Source organism: Pinus tabuliformis, chromosome 9 (assembly GCF_031772625.1).
Source record: "Pinus tabuliformis cultivar Carrire ecotype Pingquan chromosome 9, CPIR1, whole genome shotgun sequence".
Classification (NCBI taxonomy): domain Eukaryota; kingdom Viridiplantae; phylum Streptophyta; class Pinopsida; order Pinales; family Pinaceae; genus Pinus; species Pinus tabuliformis.
Window position 1 is genome coordinate 1709131468 of NC_142307.1, and position 27643 is coordinate 1709159110.

The 27643-nt window shown below is 40.0% G+C and overlaps 1 protein-coding gene across 3 annotated transcripts in view; it reads right to left on the reverse strand.

The window, feature by feature from the left end:
• LOC149155519 (transducin family protein / WD-40 repeat family protein) overlaps positions 1 to 27643 on the reverse strand; it is a 440469-nt gene that overhangs the window by 41518 nt on the left and 371308 nt on the right. For all 3 annotated transcript variants that reach the window (XM_089445676.1, XM_089445674.1, XM_089445675.1), the window contains 2 exons: positions 19791 to 19927; positions 18831 to 18907 (listed from right to left, as the gene is read on the reverse strand). In XM_089445676.1, the coding sequence (XP_089301802.1) occupies positions 18831 to 18907; positions 19791 to 19927 (214 nt within the window). The remainder of the gene's footprint in view (positions 1 to 18830; positions 18908 to 19790; positions 19928 to 27643) is intronic.

Sequence of the window (27643 nt, forward strand, 5' to 3'; positions counted from 1 at the left end):
TTTTAGTTTCTATTAGACTTTAGTTTTCATAACTATTGAGTTTTGAGTCCTTGACTCTTGACTCTTGACTCTTTCATATCATAATGATATTTTTTGTAAACAATATATCACTGTGACAATGAAAATTTGAAGTTTGAAGTTGGGCCTTGGCAATTATAACTCATTGGTAATGATGTGAATTATGAATATGATGCTTCGTGAAAGACTAAAGTTGTTTCATTTCATTTCATTATTCATGTTTCATTTTATAAATTTATAACATTTCATATCATGTTAACAGTTAGAAGTTAGGATTTAGAAATATCTTAGATATTACTTCTTGTAATGGTTAAACTTAGCTTACAAGTACAACTTTGGGGATCAATGATGATAAATGTCATTGAATTTTCAATTTTGAAAGCTTGAAGTTGAAACTTTAAGATTGAATTTAATGAATCATGATTCATGATGATGAGACTCAATATGTTGCAGTTGTAATATGTATTTTACTAACTTGTGGACATGGTTGATGACGATTATAATTTCTAGATGATTGATGTGATATGGTTCAATGATCAATCTATGTTTTTTTATGTCTAAATCATCATTCTACATGTTTTTGTTGACATATATGTATCAAAAATTAAAAAATATAAAAAATATATATATTTTTAAAAAATCGCTCCCAGATTCGCTCCCAAACCGGGAGCTTTTGAAAATGGTCGCTCTCGCTCCTGCTCCCAAGCAACATTGAGTTGTATGGACGAAAGACGGATATGGACTAGCAAATCACTTTCCGATGAAAGGAAGGATGACATGAGTGACATGGTTCATGAAGGAAAGTGATGGATAGTCGATGCCCTTAGCAGATCATTTTCTGATGAAAGGAAGGATGACATGACTGACATGGTTCATGAAAGAAAGTGATGGATAGCTGATGCCCTACAAAACGAAGAAGATGAAATTCATGACATCAAATGAAGGAGTTGTTCAAGTAGTTGAAGGTCCCATGATCTCCACCATAGAAGAGGTAGCTGCTACTAGAAATAGGTCCCTAGTTAAGAGGGAGCCTAGAAGCAAGTTTCTAGTAAAGAAAAAAAATAATTGGAAAGCAAGTCCCTAGCTAAGTGGGAGCTTGGACAAGTCCCTGGTTGAGAGGGAACTTGGGTACATTCCTTTTATAGGAATAGGTATATTCCTTCATAGGAATGGGTATATCCTCCCTAGTTGAGAGGGAAGATAGGCACATCATTCTTGTCTTCACTTGGGAAGGAAGAATGGAAGATTGGGTAAGCATCTGGAATCTGATACTCTTTGAGGATGTGGTAGGGCATCCAAGATAAGAGTAGTCATAGAGGACCGATATTCTTTAAGGACTGGGAATCCAAGATAAGAATAGCTATAGAAGGACATACCTTGTGAACACCTGAGTGGGGTATGTTCCTTGAGAGACAATGATGATGGTGTCTATAAGTCATTGGTCTCGCCAGCATTGTGCTTTGATCTTATAGAGAAATATAGTTGTTAGTGAAGGCCTTGCTATGTGATAATTGGTAACACATCACAAGTAGTTATCAAGAAGAGAAATCACCTACCTAGCTTCCCCTGGATATCTCAACAGTAAAATCCATGGGGAGTTTTGTATTTCCTTCTAGTTCAACTAGTAAATGTGTATGTAACCATACAAAACAAAGCTTGTTGAGAAAAATCTCCTATATACCGATCTTTTTGATGTGATGATGTTTTATGCTCTGAACGTTTAAAAGAAAATCTAACCAATTGTGAAAATTAGAGGAAATACTTATGCACCCCCCTCTCAGTATTTCCAACAGTTACATGTACCCATAAATTCTTTGTAATTGTTATAGCTTGTATTTTTCAGTAGGGTCATTTTCCCAGTTAGGTTGCCCTCATTGTTCTGAGTAATAAAAGTGAAGTTTAGATGGAGGGTTAATTTCTGTGTGAGAATTATTTCTTGTGTTTTCATCCACTGTAAATGTCTGAGTTAAAATTCCAGTGTGCTTTTATTCAATAAGTGCAGATTTAATTTTCTAGGTTATAAATTTACTAGGAATAATAAACCATATCTGGAATTAGAAGTTAATCAAGCTTCACTAATAGTTGTATTGTTGTTTGTCAAAAACTTGAAATAATTAAGTGTGTTTTGGAATTGTTCAAATGCCATAAGATTGTAAGCCTGGATAGTTGTTGAATATATCTTTGTTGCTCCCCTCCATTGTAAGGGAATTTGTTTGGATACAAGTGGATGCTTTTACAAGCCAGTGGGAGCATGCAGGATGTGATTAGATTGACAAGATTAAGTTTCTCATGGGGACACCATAGTTGTGCAACATTTCATGAGATACCATCTGCATTCAATTTGAAAGAAGTTTCTACATTCTTGGGATGGCCAGCTTGGGAATCCACGGTGTCTGTTACCCACCACTTCGTGGGTGATATCCCCAGGAGAAACTTTTCTCCATGATGAACCTCAGCTGGCAGCTAGCAGCCCCTTGCAACCTCCTACTAGCTCGTTGTGCCATTTATCTGCCACTTGAGGCAGCAATGTGGTCCCTCACCCACCTGTATTGATCGTATGTTTGAAGGTGGGCTTCCCGAATCTAATGGTATGTCTTGTCATTTGGTAATTGAGTATTGGGTTTACTTATCATGGATACTTCTAGGTATGGATTGATGGGGGAATTTGGCAGAAAGGGTGGGCTTAGTTTGTGCTCTTGTCCCATTGATCTCTTTGGATGTTACCCTTGGATCTTAGTCCTGTGGGATCTCCCTTTATTGACCATTTGGTTCCTGGGTGGTACTACTTGGGAAACCCCGACTTTGGGTGCGTGGTCTCGCTCCTTGATCCACATATATTACTCCCTTTCCACTCACTATAGCCAATTCTTCATTTCTCCCACCTGGGTCCACATAGAGCCAGTGTCCCTATCCCTTTCCCCACCTTGGGTCAGGCCTGGAATGATGCCCCGGAGATTGAAACAATCAAAAGAAAAAGTAAAAACATAATTGGCCACATTTAACAAGAAATTGCACCACAAAATGCAAAAGATGGTCGGGGCATAATAATTAGCACGCGGGCAAAAGCCAACACATGAGCTCTACCCCAATACATGGTCATCACCCTGGTTCCATAGGCCCTAGATGAGCCTCCTTTATTACTCAAGAACACATGATTGTCCCAACCCCTGGAGGGCCATGAACCACCCTACCTAACAAGGGGTAATCATTATTATATCTTATACATCATGCTCTTGTCCTTTGAGCCCCGAGTAGTTAATGAAAGAAGATTCATAAAAAGAAAAAAGACATAAAGAACAGTGGAAAAATCAAGGTCGGGGCACCTCGTGTACCACGATTGCTCCCTCCTACACATTGCACACCCAAGTGTGGGGTTCCCCTCATCCAATTACCCCTGAGCCCCAATATGTGGCCCAGGCTTGCCCCTCTTATTCCCTATTCCATTCCACTTATTTATCACTTGCCAACCCCATTTGAGGGATGTACCTTGGACATACTATTCCATTTAAGAGCTAAAACCACCTAATAAGGTACTTGGTTAACCCCCTTTGGATCTTGGAGACACTAGCACATGCCAAAGCCCACTACGGAAGGGCATGCCATTATGAAGTGCCCACTTTGTTATCCATGATTTTTAAACTCTTTTACCCGATTATTTTAATCACTGGTTGTACTGGAAGCCTAGGGGGCGCATTGGATCTTATGCAAGATTACAGGTGGTTTCCATTTGGGTTTGGTCTCCCTATACAGGATCCTAACCCCCAGAGGTCTACATTGGCACATATAGGGTGTGCATAAAGAGCCATTGGCCTCCACAGCAGCAGACAACACTCCATGGATCTTCATCAATGCTCAGAGACTACTAGTAATCCACTTTTGGAATGATGGTGATATACTTGGTACATTATGCCCAGCAGGCCCCCACAGGAGCCTCACACTATTGGCAGATGTCCCAAGACTTGTACAATGTCATGCCAGCATTCATTCCACCACTCGGACACTTGCATTGGATCTACATACATCTCTAATTCATATGGAGACCGATGGGGTCATTTATGTGCCCTTAGACCTGCTAGGAGCACCACGGGACTATTATTTGGAGAACAAGGGGCCACCCCCTTGTCCATCATATTCCGAGGAATTTATTCCTCAGTATGGCACTTCAGGACATTATTAGGCCTTTGGAGGGCCCCACGACATGTACATATTATTATTTGGCCCCTTGTGAGGCTTATTTTTACACTTGTGAGCTAGTTTGGTGGGCTTGTCACCAATAGGGGTTTTATTTGCACATTATTTTATCAATAGGGGCTAATGTAGGCCCATATGCTAATTTGAACTCCTTAGGAGGCTATATATTGATGTTAGATACATTCATTTGGGTCATCACTTGACTTGGGATCTCTCTAATCATAGAGAACTTCACATTTTTTCCTTGGATAATATCTTTTGAAGATTGAATTTTGACGTATGGATTTGGCTATTTTTCTTGTCTTGGAGCTTTATCTTGCAAACGAAATACTGGTTGGATATATTCTATAACGTTGTAAGTAAATTTTGACGTTGTTATTCTTGTTGTTGCATAGTGCTAAAATTAGGGCTAGTTGTTGCATAATTGAAATGTGGAATTAAGCATGTTTTAGCTAATTTAATGTATGGGCCAATGTTATATGAATGAAATGTCCTAGAGATTATTTGTCTCGATAAGCTTGCATCATTTGCTTTGAAGTATAAATGCTTGAAGGTCACTTTCCTTTTCTTTCTCTCAACATAGAATGAAGCTGACTTTCTAGGCCTCCTTGATCAAGAAACCAAGTTCTTACTCATCATCATTCTTGACTCCATATCCCCAAATGAATTAGGCACTAATCCCTCAAAAAGGGTGATCATTTTAACCCTCCTTTTACACTTTTCCCCTTTTACCCTAGGTCTAGCCCTATTAGGTCACCCAGGGCATCAATTTCTCGGGAATTGACCCAACGATAAATTTCGATCTCCTACAGGCTACTACGTTGGTGGGTCCCCTCCCTCTCCTCCAAATTTGAGGCAATTCTAACAGTGGAATCTCCGAGAATCCCAAGCCCTAGCTCTAGGATTAAGTTTTTCTTACGCATCCCCAAGGCTAGACCTCAACAGGATCAATTCAATCTTTTCAAGTAAATATTCTCATTTGGTCCTTTCCTTTCACCTTGTCCAAGATAGGAACATCATTGGTTGCTATATTCCATCCCTGAACCTGGACTAGGTCTACTTGGCCTCGTGTGGTCCCACTTCTCAATAAAGATTATTTGTCAAGGACCATTTGGGAATCCAAGTTTCCCAAGGATTATAGGGATTGAAAACCTCGTCTATAAGCCTATTCCTTCTCCCTCAACCCTTCAATCCTCACCCTTTACCCCTGGAGGACCAAGTGTTAATTTTGGGCAACAATGGTATGTTCTATGCTTTAGAGCAATTTTACTTCAATTTATTTATTAGCCCAATATCAATATCCAGTTTAGCAATCACATCAACATGATAGTAAAATGCAGATAGAAAATAAACATAAACAGTAGAAGACAAGCCAAGACGAGGACACAAGATGTGGCACCAGCGAGGGACAAACCCCAATGTGGGGAAACCCTTGATCAATTCTTATTTTAGTCTTCACTAGTTCAGCAGAGAGAGATAGTACAATTTACAAATTCTGATAATTTAGAACAGCAACAAAAGAGCCCTAACCAGAAAAGTCAATGCTGGTCAACAACGCAGATTTGACCCTCAGATTTGGTCAACTTCAGTCGACTTTGGCCTCCAAACAGCAAGATGAAACAACCCTTAAAACAGTCAACCTGCGATCAGCCTTAAGCACAGTCAACGTTGGTCAAACAATCAATTGATTGCCTTGATTTCTGTGCCCAGAAATGCGGCCTCCCAATCAGAGATAAGCCTCACAAAAACACAATCAAACATGTCAACGCTTGGTCAACACAGCCCAAAAACAACCTTCTGGAAATTTGATCAAATCTGGTCAACACTGAAACAAAAAATGCCCTTCCTTTCCTTTACATGTGTGGAGAGAGGAGCTACCCAGAAATCCGTACCCAATCAGATGAGGATGAGGCATCATGTATTTATAGGCTAACGTTGAGGATGAATAGACGTGACTGTTGGGCTTTTGAGCCTACATGAGTTTGCTGGCCAACCTTGACAATTTGTCCATAGCATAAATAAATTCACATCTTCATTTGTACATGTCAGAATCAGATGCTCTTTAGATCAATCCTACACCTCTCGGAGAGAGGAATCCAATAAAAATATCAGTTGTCATAAATAAGATGACCCATGTGGACTTTGGCCCTAGTTGCCAATTTTAACACTCCCTCTCAACTAGGGAGAACTCCACCTGCTAATCCATCTGCCAATCTGTACTATCTCTGCCATCCATGCACTGCTTTGTTGAACTATGAAGAAGAAAAGTGATCGAGAATGTATCATACCATTCTCTACTGACCCGAAGTCAGTCCCAATCAAAAGAGAGTGTCTCATACCACTCTTACTGACCTGAAGTCAGTCCCAATCAAAAGAGAGTGTCTCATACCACTCTTACTGACCCGAAGTCAGTTCCCATTGATACTAGATCAATATCAGACATCCTAGCATTGGGAGTACGATAGTACAAGCTCATTGGCCAAATGAGAGGTACTGCCCATGAGTCCCAGACTGCATGGGTAGGATGTCTCGACAGGAGAAGGATGAACCACTCATCCTGCTCACATGTTGCCAAGGGGTATCACAGGGGAAGGATGAACCACTCACCATGTACACAACAAACCACTAGGGGAAGGTTGAACCACTCACCCTATGGTTGCTCACCTCTCCAAGAAGTACTCCAAACCCCCCGGAGATCCCAGAGCTCAATGTCCATCTCATACAGGACCCTCATAAGAAGGGCTCTCCACGACTCCAAGTCGTTCTCGAAGGGCCAAGAATTTGACCTTCCCTAGGGGCTTTGTCAAAATATTGGTGACCTGCTCGTCAGTCCTAATGTGATGGAGCCTTATTACTCCTCGTTGTACCATATCCCGAATAAAGTGGTACCAGATATCTATATGCTTGGAGCGCTCATGAAACACAAGTATCTAGCACATGTCCAAACATCTCACTAAAGAGCTTCCTCAAATAGACAGCTTCACAGGAGGCCATACTAGCAGCTATGTATTCGACCTCGGTGGTGCTCAAGACAATTGATTTCTGCGTCCTGCTCATCCAGGATATCGAAGCAAAACCCAAAGAAAACCAGCATCCATAAGTGCTCTTGCGATCCACCACACTGCCAGCCCAATCAACATTAGAATAACCATGCAGCCTCACACTTCCAGCAGTGTATCTCAGTCCATGAGTGATTGTGCCCCGAAGATATCTCAGAAGATTCTTGACGGAAATCCAATGTATATGATGAGGCTCAACCATGTATTGGCTCAATGTGTTAACTGCAAAACATATGTCTAGACGGGAGTTCACCAAGAACATCAATGCTCCTATGAGTTGACGATACTCAGAAGCATTTCCCAACTCAGGTCCAGCAGCACTACCACATAACTTGTTAAAGTTAAGTTCCATCGGAGTAGTCACAGGCTTGCATTCCACCATCCCAAATCATTCCAATATCTTCAGAACATATTTTCCTTGAGAGAGGAAAATTTCACCTGCCTTTTGCCAGACCTCCAACCCTAGGAAATAGTGTATCAATTCTAGGTCCTTCATCTCAAATTCAGAAGCCAACTCCCTCTTAAATTTGTGAATTTGAGAGGATCTGCACCTGTCAGAAACAGGTCATCCACATAAAGTACCAGAATGAAAGGTTTATCATTTTCAACCTTAAAGTAAAGGTTCGAATCAGCTTCGCTTCTAGTGAATCCCAGCTTCATTAGATAGCTATCAATCCTCTCATACCAAGCCCAAGGTGCTTGCTTCAATCCATAGAGAGATTTCTTCAACCTGCATACATGAGATTCCCAATCATGAACTTCAAGCCCCTCGGGTTGTTCCACATAGAATTTCTCTTTGATTGAACCATGCAAGAAGGCAGTCTTGACATCCATCTGATGTAGGTTCCATCCTTGCGAGGTAGCAAGGGCTATGATCGAGCGAATGGTAGTGTATCAGGAAACAAGTGCAAATATCTCATCGTAATCTACACCTTCCTTTTGAGAGAAGCCTCGAGTATCAAAGCGAGCCTTGAACTTTTCTGCACTTCTATCAGCTCCATGCTTGATTTTGTAGAGCCACTTAGAAGTGACAACCGATTTGTCCTGGGGTCTAGGGACTACATCCCAGACATCATTCTTCATAATTGACTTATATTCTTCATTCATAGCATCCTTCCATACTTGTTGCTTCACGGCTTCTTCGAATGATGAAGGCTCATTTTGAATGATAGTGCTCATGGCGGTCAAATATCCTTGGTACCTGTTCGGCTTCTTGCTTTCACGGAAAGTCCCCCTTGGTGCAATGTGCCTCTCAACATCTTCAAGAGTCTCCCTAAGCCATCAGGGTCTCCTCTTGGAGGAGAAAGGCTCATGAGGGAGTGGACCAATAGGATCCATAGGTTCATCAACATCAGGCATCGTTTCGTCCTCTTTTTCACCCTGATTTCCTGTGACAGCTTCTTTATCCTTCCTTAGGATAGGAAGGTTGTTGATCTTCCTGAGGGCCATATCTTCGTCGAAGGTGAGATCATGACTTATCTCAACTTCCTTATGACCAACCACATAAATTCTATATCCCTTAGAATTTTCACTATAGCCCACAAAGATTCCTTTCTTCCTAGATGCACCCAATTTTCTTTTCTCTTTCGGCACATGAAAATATACGGGGCTTCCAAAAATTCGAAAATGAGAGACATCGGGTTTCTTACCAGTGAACATTTATTCGGGAGTCTTGGAGTCCAATGCTTGATAAGGGCATCGGTTTTGAACGTATACGGCGGTTTTGCAGCTTCATCCCATAGAAACTTCGGAAGACCTTGATCATGAAGCATAGCACGGATAACTTCTACAATAGAGCGATTCTTCCTTTCAGCCACACCATTTTGCTCGGGAGTGTATGTTGTTGTAGTCTCCCTCTTAATGCCAGCTTCTCTATAATAATCTTGGAATTCATTGGATTCATACTCGGTCCCATTATCAATCTCAATATCTTGATTTTCTTTTCGAATTGGTTTTCGATCAAGGCTTTGAAGTGTCGGAACCAGGTGAACACTTCATCCTCCTCCTTCAAGAAGTAGATCCAGGACTCGTGAGAATAATCACCCACAAAGGTGAGATAATATAAGTATCCTCCCAAGGAGTTTATGGGCATCATACCAGAGATGTCAGAGTGAATCAATTGCAATATGTCTGTGGTCTTGCTATTACTTGAGGGGAAAGGTCCCCTTGTAAGTTTTCCTTCGGCACATCCCCGACATACACCTTCATGCTTTACTTTGAATTTGGGCATACTTGTCACCATCTATCTCGCATCAGGTAGGGCATTATAATGAATATGGGCGAACCTTTGGTGCCATAGTTCAAATTGTAGAGATGTGTCGAAAGACATGGCTCTCAATGGACTTCCTCCAACTTTATACAAAGTGTCAACTGTGAACCCAAGAGTAAAAACATCCTTGAAATTTTTTTTCCAAACACGTACCTTTCCATCGATAAAATCCACCTTGAATGCTTTATCTTCCATTGTGGAAATGGACACTAGGTTCTTCTTGAGATCGGGTACATATATTACTTCTTGCAAATGAATAGTGTTACCTTGATTCAATTGAAGGGTAACATTCCCTACTCCCTTCACGGGATAGGTGGCATTGTCTCCAGGGATGATCTCCAAGTTTGTCTCCTTTTGTATCAGATTAAAGAGGGCTTCCTTGTATCCGGTGAAGTGCCTTGAGGCACCACTATCAATCAGCCAATTTCCCAAAGTGTCCAGAGGAGAGGGAGTGGAGAGGGTCGATATAAGATAGTACTCTTTTTTCTTATAGTTAACAACATTGGGTTCATCATACTTGGAGTTCCTCGATTTCTTGGAGGGTCGACCATTTCCTTGATGTCCCGCATTCCTTTTTCCTTTTCCATTGGACCTACCATTCCTTTGATCGTTGTTGTTGAAGTTTCCCCTGGAGTTGTTATGATAGCCATGATCTTGAGGTGTATCCCTTCTATTAGGACACTCCCTTGCATAGTGGCCAAATTTATTGCGAACAAAGCATCTTCCCTTCCTTCCACTTTTGAATCCCGGTCTTCCTTGACTTTGCTTCATTGAACCTGCATTGTTCTTCGTCTTGGCATGAGCAGAGAATGCGGTGGGGTTGCTTCTATTAGAAGGCATTTCTTGCTCGACTATTCTTGTTTCTTCTTGAATGCATCTCAACATCAATTCTTCAAACCTTGGAATTCGATCACTGTTGAGTATAGTGGTTCTAAATGCATACCACTCAGGTGGGAGTCCTCCAAGGATGGTGAGAATAAGTTCCCTTTCAGGAATGATTTCTCCAATCAAGAGTAGATCATTCTTGATCTCAGTAATCCTCAAGAAATAGGATTGAATGTCCTCGTCCTTGCCCTTCTTAATATCCTTCAACTTATTCTTGAGAAAGGGAATTTGATTAGCAGTACTAACCTTGAACATGCCAACCAACCTGGTCTTCAATTCGGAGATATAGGCCACCAGAGGCTTGTCAATGGAATCCCTAATAATCTTCTTTGTTTTGACTTCAGCCTTATTCTATTTGGTCTTCGCAACAGTCGATGCATTTGAAGAAGGCTCAGAGATTTTACTCTGCACATAATCCATAACTTCCTTATCTTCCAAGGTCAAATCACGAGACATCTTCCATCTATGATAGTCAGATTTATCATGGAGCTTGTCTTCAATCGGGAACTAGGATGAGGAACCCATTGGGAACTAGGATGAGGAACCCATTGAGTCTTTTGTCCTTGTCCAACTATCTTCGGTGATTTCTCTTTCACTCTTGCTTGGGCTTTGTCTTCACCTCACCTTTCATACCATGTTAATTTTAAGCAGCAATGGTATGTTCTATGCTTTAGAGCAATTTTACTTCAATTTCTTTATTAGCCCAATATCAATATCCAGTTTAGCAATCACATCAACATGATAGTAAAATGCAGATAGAACATAAACATAAACAGTGGAAGACAAGCCAAGACAAGAGGACACAAGATGTGGCACCAGCCAGGGACAAACCCCAATGTGGGGAAACCCTTGATCAATTCTTCTTTTAGTCTTCAATAGTTCAGCAAAGAGAAATAGTACAATTTACAAATTCTAATAATTTAGAACAACAGCAAAAGAGCCCTAACCAGAAAGGTCATTGTTGGTCAACAAGGCAAATTTGACCCTCAAAGATTCGGTTAACTTCAATCAACTTCGACCTCCAAACAACAAGATGAAACAACCCTTAAAACAGTCAAATTTAGCCCAGTCAAAATCTGGTCAAACAGTCAACCTGCAGTCAGCCCTAACCATAGTCAACATTGGTCAAATAGTCAACAGATTGCCTCGATTTCTGTGCCTAGAAACACGGCTTGCCCAATCAAAGATAACCCTCACAAAAACACAGTCAAACAAGTCAACACTTGGTCAACACAGCCCAAAACAGCGTTTTGGAAATTCAGTCAAACTTGGTCAATGCTGCAACAGAAAATGCCCTTCCTTTCCTTCGCATGTGTGGAGAGAGGAGCTGCCAAGAAATCTGTACCTAATCAGATGAGGAGATAAAACAGTTAGGAACACTCGTGTAAAAGAATATTGAATGAATCGATTCACAAAGAGCAAACAGCTCAATGATAATACAAAGATATTTACAATAATAGAAACATCAGGTTTCTATGTACAAACAGTTTCATCTAAGAAACTACTAAAAGAATAAAATTAGCAACAGCTAGAAGACTGAGCATTAAATACTAAATAGACATATTCTAATACCCTCCCTTAATGCTCAATCTATTTACAACACCAATAGACCCTCAGAATTTTACAAATTTATCAGGACCAAGCGGCTTGGTGAAAATGTCGGCGGGCTGCTCTGTTGTGGGAACATATTGCAACTGAACTGAGCCGTCTTCAACCAGCTGGCGAATGTAGTGGCAATGAGTTTCCACATGCTTTGTTCGTTCATGAAAGACTGGATTCTTGGCAAGTTTGAGCACTCCCTGATTATCACAAAACAAAGAAGTAGGCCCTGTCTGGAAAACATGCATATCTGCAAGCATATGGCGAAGCCAAACTGCCTCACAGGATGCCTTAACTGCTCCCCGATACTCTGCTTCTGTTGAGGAGAGAGCCACTGCCTGTTGCTTCTTACTAGTCCAAGTAACAGCATCAGATCCTAGACTAAACACATACCCAGCTGTAGATTTACGGTCATCAACCGAACCGGCCCAGTCAGAATCAGTGTAGCCACTGAGAATAGGATTGGAGCTGTGAGTATATAAGAGACCATAATCAGAAGTACCACGCACATATCGTAGCACCCGCTTTGCTGCTATCCAATGATCAGCTTTAGGAGCTGACATAAAGCGAGAAATGTAACTTACTGCAAAACTGATATCGGGTCTGGTAGCAGTAAGATAGATGAGACTGCCCACTAATTGCCTGAATAAAGTTTCATCCACAAGGGGAGAGGATGACTGTGCTGAAAGTTTGAGCCCTGGTTCCATAGGAGTCGTGGCCGGTTTGCAATCCTGCATTCTGAACCTTTCCACAAGATTTTTGGCATACTTGGATTGAGAGAGAAAAATCTGATTTTCAGTCTGCCAAACTTCAACCCCCAGATAGTAATGAAGAAGTCCCAAGTCTGTCATCTCAAAAGTTTTGCATAGATCTTGTTTGATCCCATGGATCAAATGTGCAGAGCTGCCAGTAATGATAAGATCGTCCACATAGACAACGACAAACAAGATCTCAGCACCAGTATGCTTGATGTACAGGTTTGCATTAGATGGGCTCCGCTGAAAACCCTGATCTGTCAGGTACTGATCAATTTTGATGTACCAAGCCCGAGGAGCTTGTTTCAATCCATAGATTGATTTAGCTAACCGACACACTTTCTGTTCTTGACCAGCAACCTTGAATCCTGGAGGCTGCGTCATGTAGACTTCTTCCTGAAGATCACCATTTAGGAAAGCACTCTTTACATCCATCTGATGAACTTTCCAATTGAACTGAGCTGCTAGGGCAAGAATAAGCCTTATGGTACTCATCTTGGCTGTAGGAGCAAAAGTCTCCTCATAATCGATGCCTTCCTTCTGTGAGAACCCTCGAGCCACAAGACGAGCTTTATACTTGTCTATGGTTCCATCAGCTTTGTATTTTACTTTATACACCCATTTGCAGCCTATGGGCTTTTTTTCGGCAGGAAGATCAGAAAGTGTCCAGGTGTGATTCTTCTGAAGACTCTGGAATTCGGCTTCCATAGCCTGTTCCCACTCAGATGTACCCTTAGCCTCTGAATAGGTTTGAGGCTCAAAGATACTGTGAACGTTAGCCATAAGAGCAAAATTGACTGTAGACTGTTGTCTGTTCTTATGTCTAGAAGTTCTACCTTCAAGGAGCTCATCATCCCGGAGATCACCTATGGTTTTAGCCCACCATTTAGGCCGAAGAGAAGAAGAACCAATATCAGGATTAGAGGAACCAATATCAAGAGGAAGGGAAGAAGGCTCAAGAGCAATAGGGACAGCAAGAGGAGGATTAGCTTCTGAAGGAAGCTCAGATAGAGTAGTATCAAATCCTGATGCTACATCATCCCTCCCATCAGGTGGACTGACTGGGAGAAGAACACTGTGAGGCGGATCCTCAGAACGTTGCTCAGAAGAAGAAGACTGAAAGAATCCTCTGTCTTCATCAAATACTACATCTCGACTGAAGCTAAGACGACCAGTGGCTATATCTATTAGCCTATAGGCCTTGTGATGATCACTGTAACCTGTCATCATGAGTTTCTGACTTTTGGAATCCAACTTAGAGCGCTTAGCAGATGGAATCCAAACATATGCAACTGAGCCAAAAACTTTGAGATGACTGATCTTAGGCTTACGACCAGACCACACTTCTTTAGGAGTCTTCCCTTTAACAACCTGAGTAGGTGATCGGTTAAGAAGGTAAACAACAGTAAATACTGCTTCAGCCCAGAATTTGTTTGGAACACTCCTGTGTTGTAACATGGAACGAGCCATTTCCACAACCGTGCGGTTGCGACGCTCGACAACACTGTTCTGCTGGGGAGTGTAAGGTGTGGTTAATTGACGTTTGATGCCATGAATATCACAGAAGTTGGCAAAAGCTGAGGAACAAAATTCCCCCCCCCATTGTCGGTCCTAAGGGTCATGATATTACAACCAGATTCTTTTTCAACTAATGTTTTAAACTTCTGAAAGGTACTAAGAGCATCAGATTTATTTTTTTAAAAATACACCCACATCTTTCTACTAAAGTCATCTACAATAAGTAAAAAATATTTGCAAGCAGTGATAGAAGCAGTATTCATAGGACCACAAATATCAGCATGAAGTAACTGAAGTACCTTGGATGCGCGCCAAGATTCTCCATTGTTGAATGAAGACCGATGTTGCTTTCCTGCTTGACAGGCGCTGCATATCCCCAACTGCTGAGTCTGAATATCAGGTAAGCCTGACACAAGTCCCTCCCGAGAGAGCTGAGAGAGATACTGCATATTGAGATGCCCATATCGCTGATGCCATAGAGTGCTGATGGGAGAAACACGTGCTGCTAGAGCTACTTCTGGAAAGTCACCGGTATCAAGTAGCCTGTATAGACCATGGTCCTCTAGGCCAACAGCAACTGTTAGACTGGTCTCCCTGTCAATGATGGAGCACTTGTGTGCACTGAACATAACATCAAGCTGAGGAGAATTCCTCATAATCTGGCTGACAGATAGCAGATTAATCTCCATACCAGGAACGTAGTATACATTTAGAAATATGAGCGTGCGTCCACCAAACTGAATTTGAACTGTACCCCTGCCAGCTACATTGTACTTTTCACCTCCACCAAATACCACTGAATCACTGAAAGGTGAGAAGTCAATAAACCAGTCACGCCTGTGAGAGAAGTGGCGTGATGCACCAGAATCAATGTACCATGCAGAGGACGGAACATGTTTTGAAGACCTTTTAGCCATAAAGGCGTAAAAGGCAGAATCTGTCTGCTCGGAATGTTCTGCAACATTCGCTATTTGATTTGGCCCTCCCTGTTTCTTCTGTTCAGAAGCAATCCTCTGTCGGCAATCTTTCTTCATGTGACCGAACCTGTGACAGTAATTACACTGCACACTTTTCTTCCTAGCAGGATCAAAAGACTGAGGAGAACCTTTCTGCTGGAAAGACTGACAGGACTGGTATTTTGCAGCAAATGCATTTTCCGAGGGCACTGATGAAGAACCACTACCAAACTGTTGTTTCCACCGATTCTGCTGCAGAAGTTTGGTACATAAATCTGAAAACTTCAGATCAACATTTGTGGTTGTAATGTTGAGTGTTTCGATGAAGTGTTCATAAGATTTTGGTAGACTCTTCAGAGTAATGACTACCATATCTTCTTCCTCCATGGTCCGACCAATGGCTTCGAGCTGATCTCGAATGTCTTTAATTTTGTTGAGATGTTCCTGTAAAGACATATGTTCATCCATCATGATGGAGAACAACTGATTTTTGAGAAAAAATGCTCTGCTTTTGTCAAATGTCTCGTGCAGTTCTTTCAACTGTTGCCAAATTTCGGCAGCGGTCTTGCCAGAGGGAATCTGTGGTAACTGATCATCAGTGACAGAGAGCTTGAGAAGCATAACAGCCTCCCGATTTCGATCATCAAATTTATCTTGATCGGTACCAGCTGTACCGGGACGAAGCTCTTTGCCCAAAATGAGCTGATCAAGACGCATGTATTCAAAAATGGTCAGCATTCTTTGTTTCCAAATGTTATAGTTGTTGCCATTAAAGCGTTGATTTCCTTCTAACATCAGATTGCTGAGCGTAGCCATTTTCCCAAAGATAATACAGAAGTTTGACACACAACCAAGTGTAGCTGCCTGCTTAAAAATCTTCTTTCAAGATGACTGTACCAAATTGTTAATAAATGCTGTTGTGAAAGAAATAGACTTGCCCACAAAAAAAATTACTCAGATCTGATCACGCCACTTTAAAAAAAATGACTGTGATGCTGGTTTGATCACGCTGTAATACTTACTTAAAAATGACTGTGATACTTTATTCTGGTCCCACCGCTTCAAATCAGATCATAATAATCTTTAATCTACTTTCTAAACACAAAACGTGAATCTGGAGAATACCTTTACTTGACACTGCCGTCACGCGACCTGAAGAATCTCGCTGCCGTCACGTGATCTGAATGTATATACGACTTGACAGTGTTGACTAGCGACTATATACGACTTGCGGGCACAGTCAAGCTAGAATGTATATACGACTTGCGGGTATAGTCTCGCTCTGATTTAAAAAACACGCGTTTTATTTATTAATATAAATCGGATCTCAGCAAATACCGGTGGCTCGGACTCGGATCTCAGCAAATACCGGTGGCTCGGATCTCGTCCTGCACGTGACGGACTCTTATCTGGAGAACACCAGTAGCTATAGCAGAAAACGGTTTCGTGGATATTTGTTGACGGGCTTGCTGATACGGATCGGCTGCAACGTTTTCTGCCCCCGGATTTCTCGATTCCCAAGTGGCCGTCTCTCGAGGAAAATCAGCGGCTCCTTCTGGGGAACACCGTGAGCCAAACGTTTCGGACGCAATCAATAAAATACCACAAGACGTTAATGCAATACCACGGGAGCTATATTGCCGTAACTTTGATTACTGATATTTTGCCGTAACTTTGATTTGATTCAGGCGTGCAATTACTGATATATTCCCGTGAGCGAAGGCTGAGCGTCGAACTGTGTGAGCGAAGAGTGTGTTGCCACGTTCCTGTATGGCAAAGCAATTCAAATTTTGGTGCCGCTGGAAAGTGCCGGAATTTTGATATGTTTCTAGCGTGCCTTGATTCGAATGGATCCGGAACCCTCCTTAGAACAGACCCCACAGCTCTATTTCGAATCTTGATTCTTCAAAACAAATAAACTGTTCACGATAATGCAGGAGATAAATCCCTTTCTGTATCGAGATTGACGACTGTAAGCTTTTATCACAATGAGCAAAGCCGAGGCTGAGACTCAGTGAAGGCTACCTGGCTTACAGAGGGCTCGACCTTAGAAAGGAATGAAGATCAAGAAATCTGCAGACCCTGAGAGCAGTTTCGAAATGAACTACTGAATTTTTCAATCTATGAAAAATTATTTCGAAAAAAAATCCCTGTGCTCTGATACCATAAAACAGTTAGGAACACTCGTGTAAAAGAATATTGAATGAATCGATTCACAAAGAGCAAACAGCTCAATGATAATACAAAGATATTTACAATAATAGAAACATCAAGTTTCTATGTACAAACAGTTTCATCTAAGAAACTGCTAAAAGAATAAAATTAGCAACAGCTAGAAGACTGAGCATTAAATACTAAATAGACATATTCTAATAGGAGAGAGAGAGATGTGTGAAGATGAGTGTGTCCAAATGAGGATGAGGCTCCATGTATTTATAGGCTAACATTGAAGATGAATAGACGTGACTATTGGGCTTCTGAGCCTACATGAGTTTCCTGGCCGACCTTGACAATTTGTCCATAACATAAATAAATTCATATCTTCATTTGTACATGCCAGAATCGGATGATCTTTAGATCAATCCTACACCTCTCGGAGAGAGGAATCCCAGAAAAATATCAGTTGTCATAAATAAAATGACCCATGTGGAGTTTGGCTCTAGTTGCCAATTTTAACACCAAGTCCCTTGCTTAAAGAGCAAGCAAGTTCCATTCTTCACTCCATCCTTGGCAAAGGGTTTCCAGGGTCACTTTCCACCTATCCATTTACATATACTTTACAAGTGATCTCTACACTACCGGGACTCTTCCCATTGTTGAAAGTCCCTAAAGAGCAGGGAGACTTAGTTGTGGTGATAGTGGGCTAAGCCTCCATCGTTGCCCTTAACCTAGCAGTTGACCTTGTAGGAACCCCTTTTAGATCCCCTGCTGGTTTGAGTCGTAACAGTGCCCAATATTTGCCTCCAATATTTCTTATAGAAAAGGAAAAAAGCATTTGCAGCAGCACATATTACTTAGAGGAAACCTGGTTGAGTTCAATAAAGTGTTCAAACCATTCTTCTAATGCTACCATTTTAACAATTGCTAACTTCCCCAATGATAAAACTTTCTTGAACAAGATGTAGAAGAAAATTAAATTGTAAAAGATACAACCAGTTTCTCCTGTAAGCTATTTTCGCAGAATGCGGTGGTATCATCTTCTATTGGTATAAATGTTTTCAACAGCAACTAAAAATATTAACACCTTCAAGGAAAGAAAAGTAAAGAAATAAATATGTTCACTATGGACTTCTTCTTATGACAACAATGGGATATAGTTTAGATACACAAACAAGCCTTTTTTAGCTTAAAATGCATTTTGCAAGTTTCTTAGAACTCCTAAATAAGTATGCAGTGTAATAATTCAAGGCATTGCTGGAAGATCCTATATAAATAATTTCAAAGTTTTGTAATTCATTGCATTACATGCATAAGAAAAAAAATCTTGTACTCTTCAGAATAATCAACAAATATGCAGTGCTAAAAGAAAATTTAACCAGCGTAAAAGTGACACTTACACAATTTCACTTTAAAAACTTACTTGAGAATCAAGGTAGAGTATGACAGCCGAATATTCTTGTTTGAGGATGAACAACACTCCGAAAAAAGGTCAAGAATCTGCTACATCACAAAGCAAAGTTAAACTGATTAAACTTGTGAGATAACACTCTTTACCTGGTCTTTAGCCCCTTCATGTACCATTTAATGAAAATTTACTATCAATTTTAAATAAGATGCATTTCCTCCAGAAAAGAAGAAAACTCCTCACATACTTAAATTTTATTTGCATTGATGGGCAATAGATAAGTCATTCCAAAGATGGAAACCTCTTTTCATTGGAGTCAAGATGCATTTTAGACAGCACACAAGGGAAATATACAGTAGAACAATTTGAAGGATGCCACTCTCAAACAATGGATTGCTTTGTTCCAATAAAAAGAATGCACAGTATGACAAGCAAAGCATTCCCAGTGACAAGACTCATGACAACGCATTGGTGAGAATGGTGTTTGACATAAAGTGCCTCCATGGACAAAAGTTAAATTGGGGACAAAATACTCAGCAAAGAACATTGCGGTGTAGTCCATATGAAAAAAATATGGTGTGGGGATGAGAAACACATAAGTCATCACAAAAGTTAATACAAAATGATTTTCAAAATTGTCTATCTAATTCAATAAGATAGCCAAACACCATTACTTCTCTGATCAAGAAAAGTCAGATTTTAGCAGATAGAGATCCATAGATATTCAAATGACAAAGGTTAATAGATCTATTAAACTTATCTCATGCCCAATTCTATCCTAGACTGTGCAGAAGAATTTACTATCTATACAATGCTTATATTACAAGGATAGGATAGGTACGGAAGTTAAAAGAATTGGTAAGATACAAACCAACACAACTGAATTAACAGCACGAATAAATTATAGTTCTAATTACCTGGAATTTCTAGGCACGGGACAATGCCATACACTAAATTAGATACAGATGATCTCACCTCACTGCGATGATGAACCAGCCATGTTTTAAAACATGCGTGCCTAAAGGCATTTACAACTGCCCGAATACTTGTTAACTGATTTGCAGCCAAAGCAGGTGCAGTTGTAGCCCTCCTAAAAGCGTCCATAAGAATATCTGTCAGAACAGTACATTAGTCATTGTCAGCAAGAGAGGATAATAAAAAAGACCATTACGTTCAAATTTCAATGTAATACTGACACCCGAAAACTACATTATTTACTGACAGAGTAAGCAATCCAAGAAACAGGTCAAACAAGTCAAACACGTAGGGATGTGGAATCACCTCCTATAGGTGATTATGTACATACCATCAACAAAGCAGAGAGAAATTGAATGGTGCATGCAGCTTTAGATTCAATTGCCTACTTCAAATTTGTAACATAATAAGAAACAAAAAATAGTTCTTAAATACAGCCTCAAATTGTTCATCCAATGCACCTTTGATTTATGTGAACACATACTATCATGACTACCATTAGTGCACAAGGCCATATCAGCATACCAGTGTTTCTGACAAGAAACCTGAATAATCCATAACCATCAATAATAATAATAATAATATTAATAATATTAATCTGATTTAAGGTTACAAGCTAGCCAGATGCCAAATTGACATATGAGACCCACTTATTTCTGGACAAGGCAACCCCTGCATGCAGAGATTTGACTGCCTAGACTATGTAGGTGTAAATATCCTTATTCCCTCCGGATCCAAACCTGTGACCTCCAAGATGAGTCAGAACAAAGAGTTGTTACACATGACTTCAGGAAACCTAACTAATAATAAATAAATAATAATAATCCAATTATAAGGTTACAGCCAAGCCAGACATCCCCTTGTATGCGAACCCCTTGTTTGTGGGACAAGGGACCCACCTCTGTGCAGTGATTTGACTACTAAAGCCTACAAAGGCATAAAAACTCTAACCCGCCCGTCCCCCTCTGGATTTGAACCTGTGACCTCTTAGGAGGAAAAACATGATCTTAACCATTATGCCCACTCAGGCTGTCTGCTAGTATCAACGTTTTAAAACTTGGACTCGGACTTGGAACCGACCAAGGGTCAACTCCAACTTTGTATCGACTCAGACTAGTTGATTCCAATGACTCGGTCTCCATCAAATGTACAATAAATATTTAATTTTTAATGAAAAATCATATTTTTAAATATTTTCATTCATGTTTCCAAACTCAAAGCATTAGAAAAATAGAGAGAAGACAACACCTGATCAAAATATGCTCATGAATATATCTATTATATCAAAATGACAATCTGTTATGCAACCAGCTCACCAAATAGATGAAAGAAATAGATCAACAACTTAAAACATAGCCTCTTCAAGGGGGCAACCTCTTTTACATTACACAAATGAACAGTTCTGGAATGATACAAATGACAAGACCTCCTTTCTATATATAGGAGTCTAAGGGGTCACAATATAATCAGAGCTGACATAACAATAATAATGTAAGGGCACAACAATAAAAATCCAGTGTTCCACCAAGGTTCCGGGACGAGGGGGCGAGGGAGCGAGGGGGCGCGGGAGCGGCCTATGCAAAAGCTCCCTACCATTTTTTAGGAAACGTGGGGGAGCGTCAGGGTCTTAAAAATTTATAAATATAAAATATAATTTATTCACTGAGTCCACTATGACAATTTTCCAATTTGGTTTTAATTGAAAAGCTGCAAAGCATAGCGTAGGCCTGTTCATGGTGAGATATGCATTAAACTGTTCATGGTTGTTCATGGTGAGATATGTATTAGACGTTGTTCATGAGGCTGTTCATGGTGAGATATGTATTAGACGTTGTTCATATATTAAACGATGTTCATGAGGCTGTTCATGGTGTGATATGTATACAAACGATGTTCATATATTAGACGCTATTCACATGTCAAATGTTGTTCATGTCATATGAATATGGAACCACGTTAATGCAATATGGAGTCCATACATGGCATATACGCTGGAAATATATACATTGAATATATATGCTGGGCATTCATATAATACACCACGCAGTCATACACAGTCATGAGGATATCCATGTTGCTGATGAGGATGAGCCACGCAATAGATCCATTGACATGATACAACCGCAGGCATAGATGGCAGTCACGCAGATCCATTGTCATATAGCCCCAGTAAGGAAAGAAATTTAAAACACAGTCATGAAGGGAAATTACACACAGATTAGGGAAACTTCTACGCAGTCTAAGAGACATGTAACTTACAGCCAAAAGAAGAACTGTTCATGTTGAAAAATGACAGGTGTGGCAGCCGCAGTCAAAGTTATAAACTCAGGTACAAGGTCCCACATTAATGGCATGTAGCTGTAGATGACAGCGTGGTAAATCCAAGGCTGTCTATAACAGTCTTGACATCTGATCTCGGTGGCTCTTCTGTAGCAATTTAAGCATGTTGGACAGCATAATATAACAGTGATTAGAAGATGAAAATCTCCGACGAAGGGACTGTGTTATACACAGCAGTCCTCGGATATCTCGATAAAATCTCAGTGCCAGTACAAACATCTTGTACAGCAAGGAAACGCCCCCTCAGGGAAGGGAAACGCCCCCCTGGCACATCCCCCTAAGTTTCCTCATTTTTGGGAGTGTGGGGAAACGTCCCCTTCTAGTCCCCAAGTCCCCGGAGCGCGGGGGAGCGAGGAAACTAGACCCCTAAAGGGGGGGGGGGCGAGTACCCGTGGAACACTGTAAAAATCATGGGCTTCAATGGGGCACAATAATAACAGTATGGGTACAACATGCGCATAACAATAACAATAAGGGGCTACAATGACAATAATAATAAGGGAATAAACTAGTATTATAGGGACCCAACATGCCCCTCTCCTTCAAAAAAGTGTTGTCCTCAACGCTTGAGTAGTTCTGGATGCTTCTGTATAAAAATCTCATCCTCCCATGTGGAATCTTCAGCGGGTAAGTTTTTCCACTTGATGAGATACTTTGAAATTGATCGATTTCGTAGCTGTCGAGTTCTTGTTTATGTGATTGCTTCAAGTTCCAATATGATTTTTCCTTCCTCGTCAAGTTCTGGCAATATTGTTTGAACTAGGAGCTTCTCACATATAACCTTCTTTAAGCATGAAACATGGAAAACTGGGTGCACTCGGGAAGATGCAGGAAGTTCCAATTTGTATGCCATAGTACCAATCTTTTGCAACACCTTGTATGGACCATAATAATTTGGTGATAATTTATTATCCTTCTTAGCTTGCTTGAGGGACATTTGTTTGTATGGTTGTAGTCGTAGAAATACCCATTCACCTACATAAAAACTTCTTTCACTGCAATGTTGATCTACTTGTTGTTTCATTCTATTTTGCGCCAAAGTGAGGTTATCCTTTAAGATTTGGAGAACTTTTTGTTGATGATCGATGTGATCTTCCACTGCTTGAACCTTAGAATTTTCTCTTAAATATGATGTGATGGATGGTGGATGATATCCATAAAGTGCCATAAATAGGGTCATTTTTGCTGCGGTATGGAAGGAAATGTTATACCACCATTCAGCTAGAGGTAACCATTTGACCCATTGTGTTTGTTTATCAGATACAAAGCAACGAAGATATCCTTCCAAACATTTGTTCACTATCTCAGTTTTCCCATCAGATTGAGGATGATAAGATGAGCTATGAGCTAACTGAGTACCCAGACAAGAAAATAATTTTGTCCAAAAATTTCCAGTGAAAATAGGATCTCTGTCGCTTACAATAATTTTTGGGTTTCCATGTAGCTTTTGAATTGTTTCCATAAATGCAGTAGCAATTGTACTGACTTTAAATGGATGAGATAATGCACAAAAGTGTGCATACTTGGTAAGTCTATCAACTACCACCATGATGACAGTCTTTCCTTCGAACTTGGGTAAGCCTGTGATAAAATCCATTGAAACCTCCTCCCAACGTTGTCTTGGAATGGATAAAGGTTGTAATAGACCTAGAGTCTTAATTGTCTCAACTTTATTTTGTTGGCAAACCAAACATTCTGCCACAAACTTTTGAATATCAGATTTAACGCCATCCCAAAAAAAATTCTTCTTAACCCCGTGGTAAGTTTTTAAAAATCCTGAATGCCCTCCTAAGGGAGGTGTGGAATTCCAAAAGAATCTTTTGTTTGAGTTGGGAATTCTTATAGAGGTATAAATGATCTTTGTACCATAACGAATCATTTTTCTAGCTAAATGCATCAGATGTACTAGGATCTTGCTGCAACTTTTAAATGAGTGCCCACACTTCTTCGTCATTCTTTCATTCATCCCTTACTTCGTTTATCCAATCTGGTTGGATAATAGAAATGGCACAAAGCAATGCTTCCACATCCTCACCTTTTTTTGAGAGTGCATCTGCAACAACATTTTGCTTCCCTTTTTTGTAGATGATTTCAAAGTCATAACCCAACATCTTTGTGACCCATTTTTGTTGCTCTTCTGAAGATAATCTGTGTTGTAAAAAGTATTCAAGACTATCATGATCTGTTTTTACCTTCAAGTATCTTCCCATTAGGTGAGGTCGCCATTTCTTAAGTGCATGTAGTATTGCCAACATTTCCTTCTCATAAATAGCTTTGTGTAAATACTTTCCTTTGATTGGACGACTTTCGAAAGCAATGGGTCTTTCTTCTTGCACTAAAACAACACCAATTCCATTTCCTGAGGCATCACATTCCACAATAAAGGTTTTGTGAAGTCTGGTGTAACTAAGACTGGTGCTTGGAACATTGCACCTTGAAGATGTTCAAAGGCCTTCATTGCTTCTGGAGTTCAAGAAAACGCATCTTTCTTCAGTGATGTTGTTAGAGGTGTTGCTATTCTCTAATAATTCTTAACAAAATTGTGATAATACCCTGTCAACCTGAGAAATCCCCGCAGATGCTTTATGGATGTGGGGATTTTCCATTCCTTAATGGCTTTAATTTTGCTAAGGTCTACCTTAACACCTTCATGAGATACAATATGACCCAAGTATTCCACCTCTTGTACTCCAAAGAAACATTTGGAGGTTTTTGCATATAATTGTTTCTCCTCTAATAGTTTGAGCACTCTGTCAACATGTTGAACATGATCCTTCCAAGACTGGTTGTAGAGTAGTATATCATCAAAAAATACTAACACAAATTTTCTAAGGAAGGGTTTGAAAATGGAATTCATCAGAAGGCGCATTGGTAAGGCCAAAAGGCATGACCCAAAATTCGTAATGACCCCCATGAGTTCTAAATGTTGTTTTCGGAATCTTTTCAGTCTTCATTGTGATTTGATGATATCTTGAACGAAGGTCCAACTTGATGAAGTAAATTGCTCCATGCAATTCATCCAATAATTCATCAATGACAGGAATGGGAAATTTATCTTTATTAGTGAGCTTGTTGAGCTCCCTATAATCCGGACACATGCGCCATGATCCATCCTTCTTGTGCACCAATACTACTGGAGCGGAGAAAGAACTTTGACTATGTTGAATTATACTAGCCTCTAGCATTTCTGCCACCATACGTTCAATTTCACTCTTTTGGGCATAGGGATATCTGTAAGGCCTAATGTTTGGAGGAACACTTCCTTGAATCAAATGAATAGTATAATCATGATCACGAATAGGTGGGGGGGCTTTAGGAGTCTCAAATACCTTGGAATGATTGTCCAAAACTTTTTGGAGATCTAGAGAAATAGATGATTTCGATGTGGGAACCTCTAGCGAACATAATTGTGCAATTACGCCTCGTTGTTCTTTATTTAGAAGTTTTGTCATGTTGTTAGAGCTAATTATCTTTCCCGGTTTTCTTGTGATACCTCTTAATTCAACTTCCTTTCCCTCTGAAAAAATTTCAAGAAAAGTTCTTGAAAATTGAAAGTTATCGTACCCAAAGATTGTAGCCATTGGACTCCTAGTACAACATCAGCACCACCCATTGGAATGGAAAGCATTGGACTATCCAACACATATTCTCCCATGGATAGCTTGATATTATGGCACTTTCCAAAGCAATTTATGGTTCCTCCATTTGCAACCATCACTTGACACTCTGGTGCTGGATATAGGAAGCAATTCAATTCCTTGACTATCTTATAATGAATTAAATTATGGGTACTACCAGAATCAATCAACACTATTACCTTTTTCTTCTTGATGTGTCCTTCTATCTTGATAGTTTAAGGAGTGGTAATTTCACCCAATGCATTACAAGATATGGTCGGCTTCATTTCTTCTTTCTCTAGGGTTTGTTCCTGGTGTGTATCCTCTTCTTTTGATGTTTCTTGTTTCTTTTCTTCCTCCTCTTCACAATGTATGTAAAATAATTTCTTCTCAGCACACTTATGACCTTTAGTGTATTTGTTAACACAACTATAACAAAGCCCTTTTGCTATTTTTTCTTCCAATTGTTATGGTGTTAACTTTATAGGTCGTGGAAGGCTAGGGGCAACGACACTTCCATCTTTATAGTTGTGAGTGGTAGGCTTCCTTGTTGCTATAATTTTGCTTTCAATTTTTCTTGTCAACTTGAATGCCTTCTCTAATGAATCAAGTTCCCAAAGGTGAACCTCATGTTGGATGTTATCCTTTAAAGTCCTATGAACACATCAATCCTATGCTCCTCTGGAATATCTTTTACCCTTGTATTCAATTTTTCGAAGTCCTCAATGTGCTCCACCATTGAACCCCTTTGTTTGAGATTTATCAATTGGCTAAAAAAAGTGTTGCTTTTTGTATCCTCATAATGTGCTATCATTTCTTCTGTAAAATTGCCCAAGTGACAATCTGTTTACAAGAGCAAAGCCATTGATACCATACAACCTGATTGTGTTCCAAATATAAAGTTGCAATGCGTACCTTTTGTGTGTTTTGAACATTATGGAGATCGAAATATTGCTCCATTTGTAGTATCCATGTTACGGGATCTTTGCCATCAAACTTCCTCATATCGATCTTTGGAACATGGTGGGTCTTCAATCCAACGTTAGAGTCTATGAAATCATAACTAACATTTATTTTGTTCTCATCATGAGTTTCCTTTACTACCCTTTCGCCATTAGTAAGCATTTCTTGTAGCAACTTTGTCAAATCTATCTTCAAATCTTCCATGTTGCCTTTAAGTTTTGCTTCTATACCATCCATCTTAGCTTCCATGCCATTCTTTAAACCATCCATCTTGACTTCAGTTACTTTTGTGAGAGCGAAATTTGTTGTACTTGATCTCATAATTTTGATATATCATGTTGCATTTCTTCCTCTTCTTCATGTTTCATAGTAGAGATTTCAGGTTGCTTACTAGGTGTTTCCATTTTCTTTCTTCGAATCATCAATGAATGATAATTATGTTTCACAATGCCCTTTGAATCAGTTCAAACTACTTCCTCAAACAAAACTTGTACAAATTTAAAAAAAACTGCAAACCTTTTTTATTATTTATTTATTTATTTATTTATTTTCGCTTTGTATGAACTTCATCTTGAAACACCTGTAACTCTGTAATTTCAAATCTTCAAGTTCAGAAATTTCGGTCTGTAATAGCCCTCTGAGTTATGTTTCCAACCCCACAATTCTGATCACGATTGGATTCTCCAAGAAAGAGTTATGTCCAATCCCCCGCGATGACCTAATTTTGACTCGTTCAGTAGAGAGAACTTGTACGGCGTGCTACGTGTCACTATTTCAACCTTTGGCTCTAAAAATTCTACCCAACAAACTACAGTCTGTCCTCTTTCTGTCATTTTTTACGAAATTTGACGTCGATGCTCAGAGAGAAAGTTATGACGATTTTCCCAAGGTGACCTGTTTGAAATCAAACTCGAGAGTCTGCAAAAACCCTAA